At 45.9% G+C, this 20,577-nt stretch overlaps 1 protein-coding gene across 1 annotated transcript; it reads left to right on the top strand.

Moving 5' to 3' along the window:
• Positions 1–2,256: 2,256 nt before the first annotated feature.
• Positions 2,257–20,532, top strand: LOC115394416 (tyrosine-protein kinase yes). Its single transcript, XM_030099729.1, has 12 exons — positions 2,257–2,732; positions 10,804–11,110; positions 12,390–12,489; positions 12,855–12,953; positions 13,041–13,144; positions 13,286–13,435; positions 13,978–14,133; positions 14,411–14,590; positions 15,174–15,250; positions 15,479–15,632; positions 17,509–17,640; positions 19,090–20,532. Exons 2-12 carry the CDS (start codon positions 10,813–10,815, stop codon positions 19,296–19,298), a joined length of 1,659 nt encoding a protein of 552 aa, XP_029955589.1. The 5' UTR covers positions 2,257–2,732; positions 10,804–10,812; the 3' UTR covers positions 19,299–20,532.
• The last annotated feature ends 45 nt before the right edge of the window (positions 20,533–20,577 follow it).

Here is a 20,577-nt window from a genome sequence, read left to right as displayed (position 1 = left end):
TTTCAGTGAAAGCTTAAAAAATAAGAGAAATCTGATATTTTATGAAGATGAGTGCTTAATGTGGGGTTAATTGTTGTAAATTAGATTAAAGAAGAATCATCATCACTGATGGTTTTTCATCGTTTAAACAGTCAACATAGATATCTTATCATCACCTTTTATGTTTTATTGTATGATTGTTGATGTTTCTTATTGTGTGTGATTCGGGACACTGTCTCACAAGTCATTATATCGGCGTGACTTTGTTGTTTTTTTGGTAATATCTGATGGCAAACATTTTCTTATTGCCTCATTGGGGCTTTTATGCCACAGTTTCTCATCTTTTAATTAACATTAAAGGGCAGTATCAGTGATGACGGGCCGTTAAGCTGTTGTCCCAACATCCGGGCAGCCAGAGTACACACAAAATGATTGTAACCTCGGAAGTGGCGGGCTGTAAACTCCAGGATGTTTTTACTGGAGCTATAAACAGGCCGACAGCAATAACCAAATGTTCGAATGGAAACAATAATCTGAGATATACATATTGTTTTTCAATACACAAGCTGTCCATAAAAAGTTTTACAAGATAATAAAGTCATTTTTTTTATATTGTATGACTGCCGCTGACAAGGTGGATGCTTATTTTACTGTAATAACCTGAGGTGTGACACACACACACACACACACACACACACACATACACACAATATATTGGTTTCATTCAGCACTAAATCAGAAGCCAAACGTCTGTTATTCCGACAGCAGCAGCACACTGCCACCATCAGGATAACTCTTATCAAGCTTGTGTCCATATTTGATAACTTCTTCCATTCTTCCTGTTTTTTTTCCAATCTAAGAGCGATTAAGTTATAACTATCACAGAAGAGATTAAAAAAGGCCGTTTGACATGTTTAAAAAGCTTGAGTATGATTTGTAGAATTTGTGAAAGTAAGGACAAAGCTTTAAACTTGTCATATATTCTCATAAAAACTGAGGTTTTTGCCCTGAAAATCACCTTCAGCTCCAAGTTAGTGCACCATACTTTCAAAATGTTATAAAAAAAAATAAGATCTTACTGTGTTTAATCACGATGACAAGAAATACTTTGTAGCTTGTTTATCGGAGGACTCGAAGTCACAGTTCACTTATACAGAAACGCAGAAAAATGTTTCCTATAAGTCACATTTTTAAGCCATAGATCATCACACTCATAGTGCATTTTACACTATTTCTACAGAATACAGTAAAAATAAAAGGCTGATTTTAAAGAGTGTCAAGTAGAATTGGGCTCTTGAAATACCCCTCAGTTAGTATTTTATTCTCTTTAGTCTGTAAAGCAGAGATGTCAAACACATTTTAGTTCTTGAGTCACATGCAGTCCAACTCTTCAGTGGGCTAGACTGGTAAGATAGAGCCATAATAACCTTTGAAATAAAACTTTAATGTTTTTCTTTGTTGCAGGGCAGAAAATGTCTATTTTTACAAAACAAAACAATTATTACAAATAAAAAACGATGACAATCTCTGTGTACAGGCAACTTTAATGATACTTTCTGGTGCAAACTGGAGTGAAATGTAGCAAGAAACATCTCGAATTGTGCACGTTTTTACAAACTCACCCTGACAGCATGGCTTTGGAGCAAGTTTACCCAAAATGAGGGAGTGAGCTTCAAGGAAATTGGTTTATTATTACTATTATTATTATTATTATTATTATTATTATTATTATTATTATTATTATTATTATCATTAGTAGTAGTAGTAGTAGTAGTAGTAGTAGTAGTAGTGGTAGTAGTAGTATAATTTCTTTGAAACATTTACAATTTGCTTGGTGGTTTGGTGGGCCGGATTAGAACATCTTGCGGGCTGGTTTTGGTCCACGGGCTTTATGTTTTACAACACTGCTATAAAAGGTTGAGTGAAAATAGACCAAGATGAGGGCTGCCCTTGTGCCTCCACTGCAGCTCCGCCCCTGCCCCTGTACCTGGTCAGGCTCACGGAGGCCTGGGGTCACCTCTGCTGTGTGCACAGCTGCCTCGTGAGCAGGAGCGTCTCCACCAGCAGGGGGCGCCATAGACCTTGCAGCTGTGGATTAAAACCACACAAACTGAGTCCTCCTTTTTATTTTTTTTATTTTTCCTCATAAAACCATCCTCCTCTGGCCGCTGTCCTCCCCCTGCTCCCTCATGCAGAGCCCCCCTCCCTTCCCTCCCCCCCCTCTCTGCTGTTATTGATCATCTCAGCTGGCGGTCAGTGATCGCCTCCTCCCGGGTCCGCTCCTCCCGCTCCTCCCGCTCCTCCCGCATCTCCAGCTGTGTGGCTCCAGCCCCGCAGGCTGGGTCGGCCATGTTGTTGTGTGGGGGTTGATGGAAGTTTAGTAGTGGAAGTAAAGCCTCCACAGCGCTGGGATACTTTTCTTTTTTTTTTTCTTTCTAATCCCTGCCATGCCGCTGCAGGATCCATCCTCCTCTCCGTCCCGCGCGCTCCGCGCACAATGAGCGTCTCCTCCGCCGCCATCCTCCAGGACCGCGACACTTGAGCCGCTTTCATTCAACTTCAGCACGAAAAGAAGAAGAAGAAGAAGAAGGAAAAAAAAAAAAAGAGCTGAGCTGAGCTGAGCTGGGTCTCTGTGCCGGGAGGATGAAGGCGGTGGAATAGCTGGGATTCCTCTTCTTTTCTCGTCCCTCCTGCTCCGGTCGGAGCGGAACAGGGAGAAGCCGCCGGGAGGACGAGGACGCGCATCTGCGAAGGTAAAGAGAGAAAAGTCTTTGTGCTTGAATGAAGACGGGCCGCCTGTCTGACCTGTCACCAACAAAGGAATTGGAGCCCTGCTCCAGCCATCAGAATCGTGATGATAAACTCCGGGGTTTTCCTTCTAATCTGGCGCCACAGATTCATTATTTAATGGTTTATACCGCAGATGAGATGTCAGTGAGGAGACGGCGCGCTCTGACCCCCACGAGGAATATTAACATGACCATATGCAGATAAATACTAAAGTAGGGCAGGCACAGTGTGTGATAACAGCAGTGTGTGATAACTCAATCTGCTCAGGAGTTTCCATGTCTGGGTTTAAGCACGAGCTTTGGCTTTAAACTCCTCAAACTGGCATCTTTACAAGAGTTTTATTTTTCATTAAGTTAATTAATTTAAATAAAAGTGTGTTCGATGAAAGGGGGGGTTTCCACCTCCTCATCTCAGTGTTTGACTCATGCTGATTCAGATCATTCAGAGATCAGGATGGGGTGAGGAAGGAGGGAGAGGTGGAGGTGGAGGTTTGGGTCCATTCGATGATGTTGCAGAGTTTCAAGTTGTTCCCAGTCCACTGATATAACAGCTGAGTCACACTTGCTGCTTTATTGTTCTCCTCCTTTTCGGGGCAGGGCCTGGGCCACTGAGCTCTTTTCAGAGTGAACTGTTGAACTTTGAAGTGACTAAGCCTGGGCTGTCACATCCTGAACAGCTCTGCACTTTTTACACAGCTGAAGACTGAATCATGGTCTGGATCTCTGACTGATCACTCAATCATCTGGGATGGAAAAAAAAAGAAACTTTGAACTAAAGCAAAAACAGATTTTCATAGTAGAAGATTTATTTTGGTTTCGGTTTAGAGCAGCCGTGTCAAACTGATTCTAGTTCAGGGTCCCTCAGTTGGATCAAGACAATAGAAAGACAAGAAAATACCCAAAAATTAAAGTGTAAATGCGCATTCTTGAATTATTCGATTTTTATCCAAAATAATACCAACAATGTACGATCGGGAAAGGACACGTTTCACGTGTGAGTTTGTAGTTTCGTCTTATGGGGAGAAGATCCTCAGAACGAGTCTGTATGTGTGGAGTTTGCATGTTCTTCTTTGCTTTGCCGCCTCACTGGGACAGTGTTGCCTGATTGTTTCCTTTTAGTTTCCATCTCGTGCTGCGTGTTTGAGTGCTCCTGTTTCCGGCCACAGTCCAAATTGCATACAATCAGATGAATTAATGTCATGGTGGATGCCAGTGGTGTAATTATCAGCTGTTTCATCTCGACCCTGTGATGGACTGTTGACCTCGGGATGAAAGATGGATGGTTTCACCAACAATACACAACAACCGGAATGCCTCAGAATATCTTATCTCATTATGTCCGCCCAGCACTGTCTTAACAAATAGAACGATTTCGCACATCACTGGTTATGGAAAGATGGATCAAACCAGAAATTCTAAATGCAATCCACATGTATTTGTCCCATTAACAGCATGATAATTGGCTTTTATTTGTAAATTGACATTAAATAGGTCACTTGCTGCCCGTGCTGATCATACAGCGCGTGACCCAGAAAGCAGGAGCAAACATCTGAAGGTGACCTTCTTATCAGCGCTCGGTAGGAAAGACTGGGTCCACTTTTCTTTTGTCTGACTTAAATTATTCTGAATAAATGCGGCAGACTGCTGTCTGAATTTTAAAACTCCTTCTGCCAAAATCAGCATGTAAAATCCAGGAGGCTTTTGTTTGAATAAATTTTGCCAGAAAAGAGTCAAACGGTGGATTTTCACATGTGTTCAACCGTCACTTTACAAGATGTTGACACTTTAAACATGCGTCCCCGTTATGTGCTGACAAAAAGATGATAGTAGTAGACACACTCGGATTCCAGAAATAGCTCACACCTTCCCCGCTCAGGTGCTCCCAGGAGGCCTGTTATTCCTGAAAGTGTGTGATGTCTGTTCTTTTGGCAGCGCAACTGACATGAGCGCCACCGCAAGCTGTTCGCCGGGGGCTTCGTGCTTCACACGCCCGTCAAGTTCAAAGTCAGTTTAAGTGAGACTGGTGGTGATACAAACACACATATCTGGGACGACTGTTTATTTTCCCGGGTATGAAAGCGCCGGCGGACGAGGAGCTTCTGAGCAGCTGGATTTTGAAGTGAAATTCGAGCGTTGCTCGCCTCCCGATCCAGTTGCTCGCCACAGAGCTTGAAACCTCGGCGCAGTGTAAATGTCATTACGGGCCATTTATTGATGCTCTGTGGCTTCGCATACCCGCGGTCACATGACCCGTTCCTCTCAGACCCGGTTTTTAACCCTTCGGTATCGGAGGAATGCGGCCGGCAGCATCTGTTGAGGATGTGAGGCCCAGTAAAGCTCCGCAGGCCCCGTCCCGATCAGCCGCCAGCAGCTGTCGGCCCGAGCCTCCACCGGCAGACTGACCTCCGGCTGTCAGACACCCCAAATATCGACTTCAGAGATATCTGTAATGGATAAGATGCTAAATAAAGGTTGAAAATGTCACTTAAACTAGTTTCACATACGAAAGAATGAATTTCTTCTTGTATTGGGTGTATTTTTGATGGACCTCCGAGCGTGAATCAGCGCCTCGCTGCGCACAAGTAGTAAAGTCACAGCTGACCTCAATCGGTCCTCCCAGCAGTGACGACTGTTGAGAAATGTAATTGAAAATCTAACATGTAGGCATTGTTGAGCTATATATTTGAAAAAAAGTGGGACAAGGAGTTCACACCAGTGTGAACACAGGAAGGGCAACGATTACCGAGGCACGGTTTTATTCAACAGGCAATTTAGAGTCAAACATTAACATAACAAGTAAGTTTACGTCCAGCCAGTGGAGGTTACGCTACGCTCACTCAGGGAGAAAATGCAAAGTCCACACAGGAAGAGCGCAATCAAAATAAAACCTGAACTTCTGCACTTCAGTTATTTTGGTCTAAAATGACAAATATAGAAACTATGAACCAGTCTTCACATAACTGTGTGGAAAGAGTAACAAAAGCAACAAACTGACCGCTGGATGGAAAACAGAGATGACGCCTCCCTCAAACGTTGCTGTGCTTTTATTTTCTTGAACTAAACTTTGTCTCTGCAGCACATTTTAACATTCTGAACCACGACCGCCACGATGCACAAGCGTTGTACAGAACCCGGCAGGGAGTGCAGGAGGAGAAAGCCCGAGCTGTCTTTCCTCTTATCAGCGTTTCATGAAGCCGGTTCGGGATGATCCCGCTGTGGCTGCGGAGGGGGAGGCGGCTGTGACAAAGGCCGTTGATAAGAAGCACGCAGGTTGAAACTGTCACTTTCACAGCAGCGATTCTTTATTTTCCGTCCACAACTGGTCTCCGAGCAGCCGCGCACGCATGAACTTCTGGCATTCATGGAAAAAGGCGGGATCTCCCGGGGAAACATCTGCAGCTGCTCCTGATGTCAGCAGACATAATTTGTTTATCGTGCATTTCCTGTCATCTCAATGCAAGCGTGTTGTATTAAACTCTGACTCGCTTTGGAGGAATCCGGCAAATATGTCCGTCCCTCAAGCGTCCCTCTGTGAGACACTGAATCTCTTTCAGCTGTCCAGTCACTGGCAGAGCATCTGGACCTCACAGAGGGAAATATATCAAGCAGAGGCATTAACTATGTTTGAACTCCATCGCTCGATCGTCACCACGAGCCGCCAGAGCAGCTGTATTAACGTCACGAATAATAACAGAGCTGAGTTTCTGGGAGTTTTTGTTCGGATGTTTGCTGCACCCACCGAGAGCCGCCGCCAAAAATAGACATCCTCAGAGTCAAGAAGTCGCAGCTATCACAGCTGGGATGAAAACGCAAACTCTGACCCAGGCCTCAGGAAGTCCTGTGCCAACAACCACAGTATCTGTATCAGAACTCTCAACAAAAATGCGTCTCATGATGCATTTTGACTGAGCACTTCCCATCAGCCAGTGCGGTTCCTGAACAGGGAATAAAAATGAACACTATACAGTCGGACACAGAGAGGACGGTAAAGTATATAATGTCCTCTATAGGGGATAGTGAGGGATTCCACAGCAGATCATTCTCTTCAAACATCCTCAGTGTGTTGAATCTTCTCACTGGCCTTCTTCTTTTCCTCCCTCCATCTCTCGTAGCGACTCTTTACTCAGCATCATTTAAAGCTGCCAAGTGTCCTAAATACATGACCAGACCGCCTCAACCTTGTCCCTCTCACTTTCCCGACAATCTGTCCGACGGAGCCTCAAATGAACTCCTTCTTAATCCCGTCCATTCTGCTCACTCTCAGTAAAAAAAAAAAAAAAAAAAAGGAAAAACCCTCCACACTCTCAGCTCTGTCACCTCCAGTTCAGCCTCCCGTCCCGCCATCTCTACACACAGCTGCTCTGTGAGCCATAAAACTATGGAGGAATTTTATTTTCTTACACAATGGAGCCACGCCTTTCTAATCAGATGATGAGGAAGCCTCAGTTTACTCTGCGTGTGCAGGAAAAACTTCCTGGCAGAAGCTCTTCGTCTTTCCCGTGCATCGTTTCCTTCTGGCTCTGATGCCTGGCAGTCTCACCGTGTTTGCATGCGAGCCAGCGTTGTGGGTCACGGTATCATCCCAGGGGCAGTAGGACGTCGTTTGCAATTGGAATGAGTTTCTATAATTAGCAGGAAAGCAGATTTTCCTCGTGGTTCCGTGACTCTGCTGATCGGGGACGACACTGTGTGAAGCTGAATAAACTCGGGCGTAAAAACGAGCGAGACGTTTTATTGTTTTAGATTCATGGCGGCGAAGTCTGGCCGCACAGTTTCTGCCTTTTTATGCGCCGATGTGTGATATTTCATGTGAAGGTGGAGGTTTTTTTTTTTTTCCCATCTTCTTCTTTCGCATTATGACTGCTTGCCCTTTATATCCTAAAAATGTCACCCGAGGCGCATTGTTTGCGCCGGCGCGGCGCCGTCTTGGTTTGATGCGGCCCTGTGCAAACGCTCGCAAGTGTGGTGCACAAAGACCGCGGCCTCGTTGTGTGACGGTTGGCTGGTTTTACTGATTGATGGCGCGGGATGAGCTGATCTCGGAGGCGGCGCCGGTCCGCATCGTATCATCGCAGGAGAGCCTCTCCGTCTGAGAGGCCCGCTGGTTACGAAAAGCACATGAATGAACGCCGCGGATACTGGAGGACGCTGCCGGCCAGGATGCCTGCAGAGTCAGGGGTCCTTCACTGGTTTTTTTTATTTTTTTTTTTAAGGCTCCGGGCGCTGGTGGTCACTTCTGTTTTTTTGTTTGTGGGTATTATCCTCTTAGGGTAAATCCACAATCCTCATAATCCTCCTGGTAGTTCAAACTGGCAGTGTGTGCCTGATTGCCCCCCCAACCTTTCATTCAGCCAGACTGCTGTCTCCCTGCGTGTATCATCAATCTCAATCCTTTCCTTTGTGCCCAAACAGACCCTAATAGGGATTTTTCTGTTTCTGAGGGTTGTTTTTTTTTTTTTTTTTTTTAATATATTCCCTCTGCAGTGCTTCACTCATCATCCTGCACAGCACAAAAAAACAAATATCAACTTTTCTGTTTCTGTCTTCATTCAAATATAAATGCATGTACACAGCGGCCGTGCACAGTTTGATCACTTATCGAATCATTCACTGATCATTTGCTGCTCTAAATCAGTCATGAGAAGAATTCAGAGAAGCATAAAGAAGAGAAATAGAGCGTTGCATCCACACATGAGTGACTCCGGTGGCCTCCACCACTTTGCAGTACAACAGTCCAAAGAACGGCGAGATTCACCGCCGTGTTGTTGTAAAGGAGCTTCAGTATCTCAGTTTAACATGCTTGCATGTTAAATCTCTCTGGGAGATTCTAGTTATGATTTAACAGGTGAAGTCATCCCTATAAACTAACATTAAAGATATTTAGAGGCAGGGTTATATCTATAAAAACATATTAATTTCCATCCTGCTTGCAGCTTTCCAAGAAAAAAACAACAACAACAAAACTACATGCCAGTTTTAAAGCAAATATAGCACAAGAAAACATTTTCTTTGACTGACGTCACTGCTGGGAAACTGCTGAAGTTTCATCTTTCAGAAGGCGAAAAGGCGTTTTGAAGAGCAGATCCTCCCGGGACGCAGGCCAGTGTTTTACAGCTTAGCGACTCCTCTGCCGACCCGACGGAGCAGGCTCACATCTGTATGATAATAAAATTCAGAGCCCACCACGGTTGACCAAGCCAGCCAGCGAGCCTTCTGCTTTCCGTGACGCTGGTTTTGTCTGGAGGTTAAATGAAAGGTTCACTTGGAAAAAGAAAGTCTCTTTTCTTTTTTTCCTTTGCCAGCGCTCTCAGCGCTTTGGCAGCACATCTGACGTCTAAGATTAGATTTATTGGCATATTAATTTAAAGGGATTTAAAGAAATCTGTTTATCACCTCCAGCGACTGACCACTCATAAAAGTGTTTTTAAAACAGCCTCTGAAGGAGCTTAAGTAATGTAACCTGTAATTTAACCATCTGTTCTTCTTTATTTCAGTAAGTGTTCCGTATCTCTGCAGTGTTTCTGCGGTTGTCCCTGGTTTGTTGATGTCTTTTGGCCGTTCAGCCAGAGAACTCGATAAATTGTTGACTGTGAACCTCCCTCGAGGATGAAGGTGAAAAGCTCCCTCCCGCCTCCCAGCGCCGAGGCCACGCTTTACAAAACAAGAGAACGATGCATTTCTGCAGCAGCAGGTTCCTTTGTATCTTCTGAAAGTGCGGCTGCGACCGTGAAACTCGGCGAACTTCCACCCTCGACACGTCTTGTCGCCCGCTGTGTTTGTTCGGTCACATCGAACATCTCCTGCTCTCGGCTTCGCCTTTAACGCGTCAACGCTGATTAAACGCGTCCGGCTTGTCGTGCGCTCGCCGCCGGTGAAGCCGCTCCTCTTCTGCTCTGACTCACTTTACAAGCGTGTCTGATTGTCTCCACATTTTCCGGGGCCTTCCCCTCACAAAGGAGCGGCTCAGCGTGACCGGGGCCAAATTATGTTAGGAGCAGGAATGGCAACCACGCAGATGGAGACAACACACACACACGCACACACACACACTGAGGAACTGTGACTCAGTGGATCCCTGAGGGTCAGAGGTGATGATGATGATGATTGTAGTTTTGGTTTTCTTGTAATATTTTTTCTGCTCTTTGAACTTTTGGGGTCTTGGCTCTGGCTGTCGTCCCTCTCCGGTTGCTTTCCGTCCTTTTCCAGTTGCGCTGTGCGTCTCTTGACACCACTGCTCTCGTCGTGTTGTTATCGCTTCTCTCTGAACTTGTTTTTGTTCCTCCTCTGTCCTTTCAGATTATTTTCGGCCTCCTTGTTGCAGTTCAGTACATTCTCGTGGTTGATTGTGTGTGTTTTGTCACCTCCTGTGTGTGTTTTGACAGTTTTTGCCTCCTCTGTCTGTTGCTTTGTAGTCATTCGTCACTTTGTGCTCCTTTTGTGGGTCCGCTTGTTTGTCTTTGTCGATAAGATAAAAACGCTCACATCTCTGAGCCCCGTGACCCCCTGACCCCTCGGACCCCTGGTGAGGTTGTCTGGTAGATATATTGGGTAGCCATCTGTGTATTTGGGGCAGTGGAGAGGGCTGTTGGGGTAGAAGAAGGCAGCTGTAGAACCTCTTCTCTACATATGAAGACACGAGAGGCTTTGGATGATATATAATCTGTCGTTTGTTTACAGGCTTTAGGAAATCTCTAAGTTGCCGTGTAACATCATATCCATTATCTTTCCATCTTTCATGTCACACACCTCCAAACATGCTCGATGAAATCCACATGTCAGAGTCAGGAGTGATTCAGAGCAGATTTACTGTTGATCCATATGTCCCAGTTACCGCCAGGCTTATAGTCTTAACACTTGTAACAACAACAAAATGATTCACATGTTAACATCACATCTATCTGCTGCATTTCATAACGTGTGTTCCAGCGTGGCCTGCAGGCCCGGTGCTGCAGGGCATGCTGGGTCGTCCTCTCCCCGCCTCCCCGTCCTCTCGGGTCTCTATCAGACTGACGTCTCGCTGCTCCTGTCCTGGCAGGGTGGGACGATGGGCTGCGTTAAAAGCAAGGAGGACAAAGGTCCCGCCATGAAGTATCAGTCGGAGAATTCGCCGGCGTCGGACGCCAACGCCGCCGCCGCCACCCCCCACGTGGGTCACTACGGGCCGGATCCCACCCAGCTCCAGCAGAACCAGGCCGCCTCGTCGTCGTCCGGCTCCGGCGCCGTGAACTTCAACCACACCCTCACGCCGTTCGGAGGCTCCTCGTCCGTCATGACTCCGTTCGGAGGGACGTCGTCCTCCTTCTCCGGCCCCGTGTCCAACTCCTTCTCCGGCGCCGTCTCAAGTGAGTTTGAAGTATCACACGTGTGATTTTAAAAACACAAACTGTACACGAGATGTGAAGAGAGCACAGCTGCTGTGACGTAACTTCCCTGTCTTCCATAATAATCTTGTGTTTGAGGATTATGTCATTGCAGCGCTCGTGGGATTACTGTTGTTTATTGTTTCCATCTGAGGCTACATCAGCTCACGGATCACATCTTAGCAGGTTTGGTTAAAAACAAATGTAGGTACAGTAGTGTTGTTGTAGGGCGTCTAGCAGAGCTGAGCTCCGTACAGGCCAGCAGCTCTCGTGTTAATTGGTTCTATATGCTTGGAACTGCTTGGATAGACACGGTTTATTACTAATAATTTTCCTCACCCTGAATATCAGCGGATTTAACTAAATGTCTGTTGATTCTTGCTTGAAGAGGTTTTGAGCGTCCATCAGGCCTCCTCCGAGTCTGAATAATTCATTTCCCATTTGATTTTATCACCTCGAGAAGTGAAAACTCGCGTCCAGAAGGCTAAAACGCAACACTGCGTCGAGGAAAATCACCTTCACTTATATAAAGTATACGTAACATAAACTAAAATCAGCAAAGGCTGTCCTGAATGAATATGCAAACGCCTCCAGCTTTAAACTCAACTGTATGTAGATTCTCCTTCACAAAGTCAGATCTAATGTGGGCCATAAACAGCGGGCCCGCCGTGAGATGTGATAACAGCCATTAGGGGGAAGAGACGGCGCCGAGCCGTCCTGTTTAGGTGGGATTTATATTGTAATCCTCCTCACTATTGGATTATCTGATCTCAGGGGGATGGAGGTGGCATTGCCGTTGTATTTTCTTTTCTTTGCAGGTGATAATGGGATTACTGTTGACAGCGTTGTTGTCAGCGGCGGGTGCATGAATGTCATCTGTATGCATGAAGCTGAAGTGACGAACTGATTTATACCAACGGCCGGGGGAAAAAAATGGCGTTTTAATGTCGCAAAGCTTTCTCGCTGTGGCGTGCGGTTAACGTGATGTATGGTATATTTTGACCGTTAAAAGCCGGTTTGAAATATGGACTCTTTATTTGGCTTGTTTATGCCTGAGCGCTGCAGGGTCAGTCTCAGGTGTGTCTCCGTGAAGCACAGAAAATCAATACGGACCTTGGCGAGACAGATTTATCCGCCTAAACCGGCCTTTGCTCGGTCGCAGATATAAAGACTCCCGCCTCCCACATCGCCGTCTGTGTTTACATTTCAGAAACGCAGGTTATTTATTGATGTTTGTGTGTGTCTGCTCCTACATTTTCAGGCGGCGTTACGTTCTTTGTGGCCTTGTACGACTATGAAGCCAGAACGTCGGACGACCTCACGTTCAAAAAGGGCGATCGCTTCCAGATCATCAACAACACGTGAGGCTTCCCTCCTTCAAACCGTTTCCTCGCGAGCAGCGCGGCGATTATGAGACGCTCTTCTCGTGGTTAACGACACGCGGCTGCACCTGCCTGAGGTTAAAGCTTTGTAATGTAACGTTGATTAGCCTCATTCAGTCCCATTGTGACGGCGGTTTTCAGTCTTAAATACCTTTAAAGACCTTTTATGTCACATCTGGAGTTCCAGCAGAAAGGATGAGGTGTGTGGTTACGTGCGTTATAGACAAGGGCGACCTCACTGGCCGTATTTCATCCTCGGTATCAGCTACCGTGAGCGGCGGTCCTCGGAAGACAGTGAAATGAGTCGTTAATCCCGTCTCTCGTTCGTCACTGCCGCCGCGCAGGGAAGGAGACTGGTGGGAGGCGCGCTCCATCAACACGGGGAAGAAAGGCTACATCCCCAGCAACTACGTGGCTCCTGCCGACTCCATCCAGGCTGAAGAGTGAGACCCTGACGCAGCGTTTTAGACTCGCCGAAGTCGCACCAGACAGATTTTACAGCTTTTCGTCCTCACGTTGTGTGTTCCCAGGTGGTACTTCGGTAAAATGGGACGCAAAGACGCCGAGAGGCTGCTGCTGAATCCAGGGAACCATCGGGGGACGTTTCTAGTGCGAGAAAGCGAAACGACTAAAGGTGAAAATCGTCTTCTTACACCGAGCAGCAAACTGAGGATATGATATATGATACTTTTAACCAACATGGGAAAATATATCTCTCACATCCCGGATGTTCAGGACTGAGAAGCATGACGAGTGTGTCGTTCATCTCCCCCAGGTGCCTATTCTCTCTCCATCAGAGACTGGGATGAAGCCAAAGGAGACAACGTCAAACACTACAAGATCCGCAAGCTGGACAACGGAGGCTACTACATCACCACGCGGGCGCAGTTCGACACGCTGCAGAAACTCGTCAAACACTACACAGGTGCTCGGCTTACGTCGTCCGCTACCAGCGTGCGTCGCGCTCTCCTCCTCGCATCTCCTCTCATTCATTATTCATCGCACCTCCAGGAACGATCTTGAAAATGAGTCCCAGTCACACCCGCCGCCGCTGCCGCGCCGCCGCTGCTGCGTTACCATGGGAGATGAATGGCCTTTAATTTTAATAACAATTGATAGCGCACTTATGATTTTGGGCCTCCCGCCTCGTCTTCCGCCTGAGGAGCGCCGAGGTTGAGTCTCTGTGATCCCACTTCATTTCAGATTGACTCCGGAGAGAGCTTTGGCGTGTTAAAAAGCCACTTCATCTCATTTATATTTGATGGCGGTTAGTGTAAGAGCATCTAAATTCATCCATATTAAATGAAATGAAGTGATGCATGTAACAGACTGAAGCTAATAAAATGGAGAAAAAAAAACCCTGCTTCCTGCTGTTGCAGGGATTCGTGTGGGTGTGAGTGTGGAACCGGCGGGGGCACGGCTGCGTTTTGATCTCCCTCTCTCTCTCTCTCTCTCTCTGGATTACAGAGCATGCGGACGGGCTTTGCCACAGGCTGACCACGGTGTGCCCCACAGTCAAGCCTCAGACTCAGGGCCTGGCCAAAGACGCCTGGGAGATTCCCCGAGAGTCCCTGCAGCTGGAGCTCAAGCTGGGCCAGGGCTGCTTCGGAGAGGTCTGGATGGGTAAGTAGATTTCATATTTATTGCTTTTATGATTTTTTTTCCCTCGCTGAAGAGTCAAACATGTCCTCCAGAGGCTGCTCCAGCTTTTGAATCGCGGGCCTGCATCCGCTCGTCCCAGGGATATTATTGCAAGGAGCGCACGCATGACAGCACATGTCTGAGCAATTACAAGACCTAATTAATGATATTGTCCCGCTTCCCAGCCCATTAACAGCTCTGATTACCCCGGCGGCCCGTGGGCTTTTTTTTTCTCACTCTGCTCCCCTCGCCTCTGCAGGCACGTGGAACGGCACCACCAAGGTGGCCATAAAGACGCTGAAGCCGGGGACCATGTCGCCCGAGGCCTTCCTGCAAGAGGCGCAGATCATGAAGAAGCTCCGGCACGACAAGCTGGTGCCTCTTTACGCCGTGGTGTCTGAGGAGCCCATCTACATTGTCACAGAGTACATGGCCAAAGGTAAACTCATCTGTTGCAATTAAACTGTTTTATTGTGATTATATACAATACAATGCAATCAGGCCTGAACCCTGCAGACAAAACTGGCAGAGGAGTGACGCCAGAGTTCTGCACAGTGACTTCCTCAGAGGAGAAAAATGTAAATTTTATGTACGATTTAATTAATGCGCTCCACACATTGAAAGTCCTTGAAATTCTCCTGTGGTTCCCTGAAGCCTGGAGCTGGGGATGCTTAATTGAAAGCTGCAGCAGTTTTATGGGCAGGTTCCACAGCTTTAGCTGCAATGCATTTTGTTTTTAGTGTTTTGTAATTAGATTTATGTATGTATAAATGTTTTAGCTCTGTGATATATGCTACTTGTGAGTGTTTTATTGCCGGCAGTTTGTTGGGATTACACGGAGAAACTGTTTATATCTCGCAAAGTTGTTCAGAAATCGCCTTTGATCGGCTCTAAATGGGAAACACGGATGAGCTGCCACATGTATTATTCAGTTTCGTTTAGCGATTTGCATAATGCAGCCGTGTATTGGTATGCAGCTCACTCTCAGTACAGTAATTCACAGCTTCTCGTGTTTTCCATAGGAAGCCTGCTGGACTTCCTCAAAGAGGGCGACGGTAAATTCCTGAAGCTCGTCCTGCTGGTGGACATGGCTGCGAAGGTGAGATAAACCCCTGCCAGTTTTCCTGGAGAGCAGAATGTGTGTCAGTCTGGAGTTTGGAGTTTCTATTTTAAACCTATGAGTTTAAAAAAAAAAGAAATGGCCTCAGGTAACCATGTCTTCCACATCCACGCTTTGCTTTTTGTTCTTTTCGCTTCGCGCCGCTCGGAGCGAGAGCAGCAGCAGCGGGAATGTTCGCTGAAACGCTGTCGAACGCCGTATTTTCAGATCGCAGACGGGATGGCGTTCATCGAGAGGATGAACTACATCCACCGGGACCTGCGGGCCGCCAACATCCTGGTGGGCGAGAACCTGGCGTGCAAGATCGCCGACTTCGGCCTGGCCAGGTTGATAGAGGACAACGAGTACACGGCGAGGCAAGGTCGGTACACACACACACACACACACACACACACACACACACACTCACAGACTCAGTGAGTCACGGGTGAGCGGGGTGTCGCGGTGGAAATGGAAAGAGAGGTGACCTCAGTGCGAGGATGACTCCCTGTTGCCTGCTATCATGGTGAATTACGCTAATAGTGGAAACCAGACGCTTCTATTCCCTCCGATTAGTTACACTTCCCTCATGCTGGGAGAGTTCATCTCCCTGCCATGTCCGCGGAGAGTGTGAAATTCACACACACACACACACTCACGCACACACACACACAGAGAAATCTAATTTTCCACTGGTAGTTTTGAAGATGGACGGACGGAATCTTGAGTATTTGTGTATTTTGACGCTACAGTGAAGTGCCTCTCATGGGTTTAGCTCTGTAACAAGTCAGACACAGTTTGGATAAACAGACTTTTCTAAATGATTCGTGCAACAGTGGAACATTACTTGTAACAAAACAATGTAATTTCTGAATAAACTGAGGTAAAACTGTGCAGCAGCCTGGAGTGAAGCTCCTAATGCTGATCTTCTGGCAAAGCTGTATCTCCGATCACCAAAGCTGAAACACCAGCATCGACCCAAGATGCTGTTTTCACGCAGAGGTGTAATTTTGAGATAATGTGTGTCAGGTATGTGGACACAGGTGCTGATTTCTTTATCATTCTGAGGCTCACTTCACAAAAAAGCGGTTCAGTGAACTCATTCGATGAATAAATGTGTGTTCTGTTTTTCAGTTTTCAAGGAAAGACATTCATTCTGTTTCGTTCAGTATTTTTCACTGAGGTTTTATTATGTTTTCCCAATTTACAATTCACTCTCTGTTTCCTGGGTTTCTTTGTGTTTCATGTTTCAGGATAAATTAGATTCTTTGTTTCAGTGTGAATAATTGTTTGTGTTTTGTTGAGTTTTCCTTGAAGATTGCCAGAAAAACAGATTGCTGTTTTTTTGTTTTGTTTTTGTCTCCAGGAGCATCTTGCAATAGTGCACCAGTGCATGCAATTTAGTGTTTTCTTCTTTCTTTTTTGATATATTAGCAAATTTGTTGGCAGCTATCAATTATATAGTGTATATAAGTGAAGTTGTGACAGATGGCATTAAAATATCTCGCCTGGAAAATGAACATTAAAGCTACACATTTCTTTTTTCTTCCTTTTCCATTGAGTGCAAAAGACAGTTAATCTTCGTGATTCTTTTGAGCAGTGATCAATACATCTGCTCTGATTTAGAGGTAAGAAACTCGGTGACATCTGTAACTTCATGTCACAGGAACAGTTTTTGGATCTTTAGGAGGCAGAACTCCGCAGTTCTGGTTCTCATCTGGGAACACGTCACCCAGGAGTCCATCCATCCTCCTAAATCACTTTGGAGCAAATCCCAGCTGATTATAGGTGACGACGGGTTACGCCCTGGTTAAACACACACACACGCAAACTCACATTCACACCTCCAGGTAATCTTAGCCACAGCTTAACCTCGAAAACCTGTTTTTGGACCGAGCGAGGGAACGGGAGTCCCTGAGGAAAACCCTCACCGGGATCAGACGTAAACTTCACTCAGGCCGTCCAAACACAGACTTCCAGAGCGAGAACTACGACACCCCCTGCTGCCCTGCTCAAGGGTCACTTCTCTTCTTTAATCTCCAGCCCGTCCTTCTTTAATGAAACACTAAACCCTCCTGTTGAGAGCTGTCAGCGTTTTCTGCGTGAGCCTCGTTTCCAAAACGTGATTCACGGCTCCGGTAATTGCTGTAATTGCGTGTGTCACTGAGCGCCGTCACTTCCTGGAAGCCAGGAATGAAGCGGCGTTGCCCTCTGGTGGGAACGCGTCGACTGACTTGACTGCTCTCCGCTGCTCGCAGGAGCCAAGTTCCCCATCAAGTGGACGGCGCCGGAGGCGGCGCTGTACGGTCGCTTCACCATCAAGTCCGACGTCTGGTCCTTCGGCATCCTGCTTACCGAGCTCGTCACCAAAGGCAGGGTGCCCTACCCAGGTACGCGACAGGGTCATCACTCACACACACACACACACACACACACACACACACACACACACACACACACAGCTCTTCTCTGTCAGAAGACGTCAAGCCGCCTCTTAATGCCGGAGGATGAAGCGACGCCGTCTGACATTGTCTGCGCCGGTTGTTTATGCCTCTGCAGTGAAAGCTCTGACACTAACACACACACACACACACACACACACCACACACACACAGATGTCCTTACACATGCATTTGAGATTAGACGAGACCATCTGGTGGCGGACGATCGGGAGATTGAACACCATTCTTGTTTCTCGCCATCTGCCGCCCTGATCCGGCCCCGGGGAGCCGAGCCCGCGGCGCCCGGCGCTACCTTCACTCAGCTCCACGGGAACCCCGACGGAGCGCCGCAGCGGTCAACGGATCGGTCCAGTGAGAGGGGATAGTGGTGGAAACTGATAAACACACACAGTTCACAGTTTGGGAAATGCTCTCATTTGCATTTTTGACAAGAGCTGATTGAGAGGACGAGACGGTGCGTGTCATTCTGGGAGAGCGGCGTCAATCTTTTCATCCTACACTCGGCCAGAAAATGAAAGTAAAGACACGTCTCACGATTTGCTGTTTGAAGATGTCAGTGTGTGAAGACTTTAGAGAGGCTGAAATGATGAGGACGTGCTTTTCAAAAGCACACACAAAGGAAACACGCCGGAAAGCATAAAAAGGATCATTTTTGTGTTTTTCAAGGAGAAAATCAAAGTTTGAAAATACAGTTAGAATCTTATTCTCAATGTTTCATCTTTATCTCAATATAGTGTTTTAATTTTATTCTTCACTCCAACTTTCAGTTTTATTATTTAATCTTTTTTTTCTCAACATTCGTTTTTTATTCGTAACTTTCCCTTTTTCTTGTCAAAAAAATTTTTTTTCAGGGGTCAAATCGAGTTCAAATCAGTTCTACAGATGTGAAGAACTCTGAGGTTCTTCCATCTTCGATGCACTAAAATACAAGTAAACCCTGATCAGTTCTTCTTGAATGCACTTTTTTGACCAAAGTTGCCAAAAAACACCCTCAAAAACATCCCGGATCACATTTCTCTTTAGACAAGTGAGAGAAAAAGCTTCTCAGGACATCTGCAGATTTTTACATGCTTGTTTTCACAAACTCACCCTTGTTTAAAGGCTCTGATACACTAACTCACTGATCTCCCTGCAGTCATCATTATTGCCATCTGCTGTTCACTTTACTGTCTCATAGTGAATTCTTCCTCTTTCTCTCTCTCTTTTTAAATGTATCTGTACAACATTAATATGAAATAACCGCAAAGTAGAAAATTTGAATGACAAAGTCAGCGAGTCATTAAACCCTGCGGTCTCAAAAACAATAGAACATCAAGCGGAATGAAAGCATCTCTAATACAGACGTCCTCTCTGCCGTCTCGCCCTCCTCTGTCTCAGGCATGGTGAACCGGGAGGTGCTGGAGCAGGTGGAGCGCGGCTATCGGATGCCGTGCCCGCAGGGCTGCCCCGAGTCGCTGCACGAGATGATGAAGCTGTGCTGGAAGAAGGAGCCCGACGAGAGGCCCACCTTCGAGTACCTCCAGTCCTTCCTGGAGGACTATTTCACCTCCACAGAGCCGCAGTACCAGCCTGGAGAGAACCTATAGCCTGCCCGGCGGGGTTAAAGACGGACCAGTCCGCAGCACTCATGCACAAACACCAACTTTCCCCCCTTTTTTTGCCCTCATTCTTTTTAATTACCTGGTTTTGTTACATTTATATTATATATATATTAAATTCTCATTACTGCATAAGTCTTAGCTGTGTGAATTTTACATTTTTAATGTTGTTTTTTTTCCCACACGTGTTGTTTCAGATGTTTTAAACTGTGGGATTCTTCCTGATGAACACAGTTTTATATTTCTGTGAAATAAGCTGTGACTAAAAGGCTTTCAAAATAAAAACAAACCCAAATGTTAACCCGAGTAAGCAATTCAGCGCAGAAATGTCCATGTCACCTGCCTCCAAATTGTAGTATATTAGTAAATTATGCTTCCAAATGATTAATTATTGAAAAAATAATATATTTTCCTAATAGGGAGAGGTACTCAGGGGGTTGATGGGGTTTTTATCACAACCCAGTTGGCAGTGATGATTTCAAAGCAATTCCCACACAGCCTGACTTTATTTACATTTCATCTGTTTCTCCATGTTTTTTTTATATATATAAATAATGTTTGACTGAGATTTTACCATAAATGTATTCATATCAAATGGACTTTGTTTGATGCGTCATTTCGTCATCCTCCAGAGAAGTCCTTTATGAAACCAAGGCCATGATTCCTCCTCCCTCCTCTGCCCTGCTGGTTATAATCTCACTGTAATCAATACAGAGACGCGCTTACATAACAGCAGGCTGGACATGGTGTCACTGATTTGATTTCAAAGCAAGTCTGTGAGCTTGTGGAGGTTTTCTTTTCATTTTTTTTAATATTATATCAAAACCAGACTGACACATGGGATGTACCCGTCTGTTTGAGCATGAACTTGCCGGACTGTTTTTGATGCGATCAAAGCAACAAAAGAGTCAGAAACAACCGTTTTATCCTCTGCTGAAGCGCTCTGACTTTCACGGTCACGTATTTGAAGGTGGCACAATAGAAACCATTTGTACTGCGGTGAAAATGGCAGTTTTTGCAGAAACTGTTTGGTATTTTGTTCCCACGTGGACTCATGAGGACAGTATTATTGTGAAAGCAACTCCAGTGGACTGCAGAGCTGACCAAGAAGGGCTTTGCATATTTCAAACTTCTCATTTTGTATTATGATTATTAACATTGACAGAACTGTAGAAGTGATTTCAGACCCTTATGGAGGGGATTTGTACAATAAAGATGTGATTTTAAATCTTGTGCTGCTTGCAGTTTTATTTAAATAATTCGATGG

This window comes from Salarias fasciatus, chromosome 9, assembly GCF_902148845.1.
Source record: "Salarias fasciatus chromosome 9, fSalaFa1.1, whole genome shotgun sequence".
Taxonomy (NCBI): Eukaryota; Metazoa; Chordata; class Actinopteri; order Blenniiformes; family Blenniidae; genus Salarias; species Salarias fasciatus.
The sequence above is the reverse complement of the archived record's forward strand: the minus strand, read 5'-3'. Positions and strand labels throughout refer to the sequence as shown.

Bases quoted from the DNA above. Each gene is read 5' to 3' on its own strand.
- LOC115394416 (XM_030099729.1), top strand. From the start codon at position 10,813: ATGGGCTGCGTTAAAAGCAAGGAGGACAAAGGTCCCGCCATGAAGTAT. The intron at 14,591-15,173 runs GTAAACTCATCT...TGTTTTCCATAG, and splicing joins CACAGAGTACATGGCCAAAG to GAAGCCTGCTGGACTTCCTC. The intron at 17,641-19,089 runs GTACGCGACAGG...CCTCTGTCTCAG, and splicing joins AGGCAGGGTGCCCTACCCAG to GCATGGTGAACCGGGAGGTG.